General features: G+C 39.3%; 1 protein-coding gene across 1 annotated transcript; it reads left to right on the forward strand.

Moving 5' to 3' along the window:
• Positions 1-3,608: 3,608 nt before the first annotated feature.
• LOC131153852 (uncharacterized) lies at positions 3,609-4,067 on the forward strand. Its single transcript, XM_058106302.1, has one exon. The coding sequence runs from the start codon at positions 3,609-3,611 to the stop codon at positions 4,065-4,067; it is 459 nt and encodes a 152-aa protein (XP_057962285.1).
• Positions 4,068-5,363: the final 1,296 nt, after the last annotated feature.

Below are 5,363 nucleotides of genomic sequence, written 5' to 3' on the forward strand. Positions count from 1 at the left end.
GATTGACATTTTTGAACTAAGTTCAATCAGCCGATTGACAATTTATTAAAATTAATTTTTGGATAGACAGAATGCTTTTAGCCGCTTGTCCAGCCGATTGACCTGCACAAAATTGATCCAATCGAGTGAGTCCGCCGACTAACTCCACGGAAATTTTGAAATTCGAACTTAACGGGAAGATTTTCAAATTTAATTATAGGATTTCAAATCTTTTGCAAAGTTGACCAACTCCAAGTCAACTTAAGAAATAAGGAAACTCTTTCACAAAAAACTCTATAAATACCTCTTTAGACTTATGAATCAAATTGAGAGAAAAAGCAAGACAAGCATCCTACGTTCATACTCTCCAAAAGTCCATACTTGCTCATATCTTTGTTGGGAGAACTCTACAAAATTTCTAATTGATCAAAAGCCTTGGTTCTGATTTGCAACTAAGTTTTCTCTATCTATAAGAAAGAATCTTGGTGAATTCTATATTTGAACTTCATCTTATTTCATCTTGATATTTAAAGTTTGAAGTTTATAGTGTTGAAATTATACTAATCTATTCTTTGAGAGAGTGTTCTTATACGCAACATTTATCTTGTATCCTTGCAGTGTTTTTGATGATTACAGGTTGTTGGATTGTTGCCCAAGCATCGGGTATCACTTGGAGAGACTTTGCTCTAGCCTAGTGAAGGAGTGTTTGAGCATGGAATTCTCTTGTAACGGTTTTTGTTCCGCCCCAAAAAAGAACAAGTATAGTGAAATCCTTAGGTGGTTTGCCTAAGGCGAGGACGTAGGCTAGGGATAAGCCGAACCTCGTAAAAGCAGTGGTGTCACTCTCTTTACCCTATTCTCTTTAAATTCCAGAGAAAATATGAACTGTGTGGATGTTGTAATTCTCTCAATCATTAAAAATAACGTGTATTGAAAATTAAATAAACCAAAGTTTAATTTTTTATTAGGCTTGTGGAAACCGAAAGGGAGTACGTTGGTTAATCAATACTTTGCGAAAACCATAAGGGAGTATTTTGATTGGTTAACAACCCAAAACCTATTAACTGAAGGTTTATTTGAATTCTGATTTTGGAAAGAGTGATTGGATATTATTTTGATTATCAATTGAAAGACCAATTATATTCTCTACAGGGCTTACATATTCATATACATAGGGCTACAAACAATCAAGCTAAATATTGCCAAAAGAATTGCAAAGCATATATTAATTGGTTACTTATATTGTGGTTGATTGGTTTGAGTAGTTGATTGATTGTTTATTCGTGTTGTGGTTATGGATTGATTAAAAGACTTAAGCCTTTGTGATTGCTAAAAGAAGTCAAGAAATCTTTGAAAGAATTATAAAAGGTTAAGAATTCATAAAAGGATTTAAAAAAAAAATTTAATAACCCAATTCACGCCCCCTCTTGGGGTTACACCTTAGTTTTCAATTGATATCAGAGCGGGGTTATTGAAAATCTTAATTAGTAGTTATACAAAGATCTTAATGGCACACTTAGGCGTAGCTCCCTTTGGAGAAGGACAATCCTCAACTAGGCCTCCCCTCTGTTGACACCCTAATTTTTACCAGGCTTTCCTGGAGATCCGGTACAATAAAAGTTGACTTCGAATCCCGAAAATTGGAGGACCCTTTTTGAAAAGCCCAATCTTCTAATTTGGGTCCTGGTGTGCCTACCGAACCCCGATGTTTTTAAATTGAGTCTCGGTGTCTTCTATCAAGTCCCGTTATTTTTATTTGAGTCCTAGTATTTTTAGTCGAGTCTCGGTGTTTTTATTTGAGTCCCTATTTTCTTAATCGAGTCCCGATATTTTCATGAAATAAGTCTTTTTGTTCTAAAATGAATTTTAAATTGAATTTTTCCAAGTTTTCAAAATTTTTGGAGTCGAGTCGTTTTAATATAAATTTTTTATGAACACTTTTATCGAGTCATCTTTCCGAGTCCGGGTCCTCCCAATTTCCGGGAACTGAGTTTTAATTTTCAAACTCAGGTCTTTCTTTTTAGGAAAAAAAAAATTGGCCAATCAAATAATGAATACAAAATAATAATAATAAGAATAAGTGGAAAGGGGAAGCACGCGAGAGAGAGAGAGATTCTCTCAAAAATGGCCTAACAGTGCGCGGGGAGAAATATTCCCTATGACAAATTCTTGGTGCCAAATATGGAGAGGATCTCGGGGCCAATAAAAAGGCTACTCAGCGCCCACAAGAAAGGGGGCACTGTTCATTTTCCATCATCCCCTCGCTGCTCTCCGCCCTCATCCATGCTCTCCTTCATTTCTCTTTACCACCCTCACTAGTCTCTTGCAACTCACACCAGCTGCAGCATAACCATTCTCTCGGCCACCTCCTCAGACTACCCTCCGTTCACACCCACAACACCATCTGCAACCACCCAGCACCACCAGCCTCTCCACACAACCATACACACTCACAGGCCGTAGGTCACCAGCTAAGCCACCCACGGACTCTCCATCATCCCTCTATTCCCCCGACAACCCGCCGTCTCTGTCACCCATGCAGCAGGTAGCTCTCCACCGCAGCTCCGCCCTCTTCCCTCGGCGGCTCTTCTCTTCCCAGTTCCCTTCCCACTTCCAAGTTCCTATTCACTTCCATTTAAGGTTTCATGCATTCATTTTTTTATCGCCGTTATCGACCGCCCCCCGTCACACACTCGCGGATTCTCATGAGTTTGTGACGATCCTCTCCTTGTCGTATCTTCGTCGGTTCGCTCATCGTTCTGCCGCTCGAGTCGACCGCCGTTTCAGTGTTTCGCCTCCGTCGTCGCAGCCACGCACCAACACACCAGGCGCCGCTACTCATGCCTCGCCGTCGCCGGCATTCACACCTCCGGTCACTACACCCCAGACAGCCCGAAAAGCCGTCGTTGTCGCCGTCACTATCGTCGTCACTGTCGCCAAACACTGCCGCTGTGAAGGACGGACGTAGACGCACAGATCTCCATCTCCGTATCCTATCGGTGGGCTCACCTCCTGGCCATTCGAACTCCCTCTGCTGTGAGTTTCCCGAACACACCACACACACGTACGCTTCTGGTTTTCTTTTTTATCTGTTTTATTTTTAGTGGTTGCCTGCAATGCTGATCTTGTTAATTTAATATTCATGTTTAAACTTCCCTAGCACACCCTTACACACACTCATGCACTACCTAAAATCCACACCAACCCATACACTCACCCGCTGCCCGCAACACCAAGGCTCACGCAAAACACATACACAACACCATACTCACTTATCCATGCTACCTGTTGAAGAATGAAGAAAGTTAAACTGGTTGCAAACAGTGGTTCATAACCATAACTGCTGAGATTTTTTTTATTTTATTTTATTTTCTCCATTCTGTTACAGGAAAATTGTTAGGAATAACCGTATATTATTCCTGTAGTTTGCATCCAACTGTTTTTTATTCCATTTGTACTCTATATATACACTGATCAAATACAGAAGAAATACATGAAAATTCTTTTCATTATAATTCTTTCCTCTGTTTTGCATTCTCTCCTTCTCTCCCCTATGTTCGATTCATTACAGCCCAGCGATTCTCACTCACAGCAATAGAGCCAAAGTCTTATATGGTATCAGAGCCACGATGAAGGAATCCTTCAATACCAGCCAAACCACTCCTCCAAATCCACCACTAAACACCATTCATGTGCAACCAAACACCAATTCTCCAGGAGCTGTTCCTCACAACCCAATGCAACCAACCAGTCCTTATTATATTGGCAGCAGCAATGGTTCAATTGCCATGCTTGTCACACACACCTTGGACTGCAGTAACTACTATTCTTGGGCTAGATCCATGAAGAGGACTTTGCGAATTAAGAACAAGCTCAGATTCATTGATGGTATCATCTGTGAACCTTCTGACCCCAATGATCCTCTAATGAAACATTGGCCGAGGTGCAATGATATCGTGATAACATGGATGCAGAACACAATGACAGTTGATATCAAATCTAGCACTACATATGCAGAGACTGCGCATCAGCTTTGGTTGGAGCTGGAGCAACGTTTTGCTCAGCAAAATGCTCCGAGAAATTTTTAGGTGAAGCAAGGCATCACAAACCTCAAGCAAAATCAATACTCAATAAGCATTTATGTTAGCTTTACCGTGATCCCAAGAGGGGGGGTGAATTAGTATTTTTAAAATTTATCTCCTAGGTATTCCTCCTAACAATAGTATGTTCACAAGCCTATGGTCAATCTAGTGCAAATAATGTAAACATACCAGAAATTAAATAAAGCAGTTTAAACAATCACACAAGCACCAGAAAGTAGTAAAGAAAGAATGACACACAGATTTGTTATCGAGGTTAGGCCAACTGTCTATGTCCCCGCCTTGGCTAACCAGCACAAGGATTATCACAATAACTTGCTCACTTAAACGGGTGCAGCAGCACCTATACAAACCAGGTCAAATTACCACAGGGCTGACTTCAACCTTTACACTAATCCTTACCGGACTGGATTACCGCCCCCTTAGGCCACGCCTGGAATCTCTCAGATATACAATCAAACGGTACAATATATGGGTGCTTTCACGTAAAGTAGATTTGTACCACAAATGCGTACAGACACAAACACCATAGATGATTTAAAATGTAAGCTCAGTGTGGTCTAAATAGTTTCAACTCTCAAATAGATTTGCTATCGTTGTAATGAGTGCTTGAGAGTGCAAACCTAGATGATCTTTGTATCATAGGATATTCAATCTAAGTGCTCAAACAAAGATATTATCCAAATTTCATATATTTCAATCAACAAGTTTTCTCAATACTTATATGTATATGAAGCTCTAGCAATGTATATGTTTGGTTTGCAAGATATATGAAATCTTTGTATTTTAGCAGATGATATAGACTTGTATGGATATTGCTACAAAGATTAATATAACACACACACAAATACCTTTCCACAAATATATCAAAATGAATACCACAAGATATTTGAGTATGTTTAAAAGTATTTTTGTAAGCCCCAAACAAATACGAACTTCCTAAGTTATTGCAATGAGAATGCAATACTTGGGAGTTCACTACAAGTCTTCTTAGGGTAGGCTTATTGGCAAAGCCTCCTAAGAAAACTTAGGTTATGCTCTCGAAGAAAAATCGATTCAAATATGCAACAAATGAGAGAGCAAACCTCTAAGCAGTAATACTCAATACACTTACAAATGATATTGATAGATGAAGAAGGTAAGCTTGAGTGGATTTCCAAAAGAGTATAAGTAGTGAGAAGCAAAATATAGTATGTTTGCTTGAGAGAGATTTTCTTAATCTTTTTTTTTGCTAATCAATGCTTAATCTACCAAATGAAAGAGTATATATAGACATACTGAAAA

This window comes from Malania oleifera, chromosome 4 (assembly GCF_029873635.1).
Source record: "Malania oleifera isolate guangnan ecotype guangnan chromosome 4, ASM2987363v1, whole genome shotgun sequence".
In the NCBI taxonomy this organism is placed as follows: Eukaryota; Viridiplantae; Streptophyta; class Magnoliopsida; order Santalales; family Ximeniaceae; genus Malania; species Malania oleifera.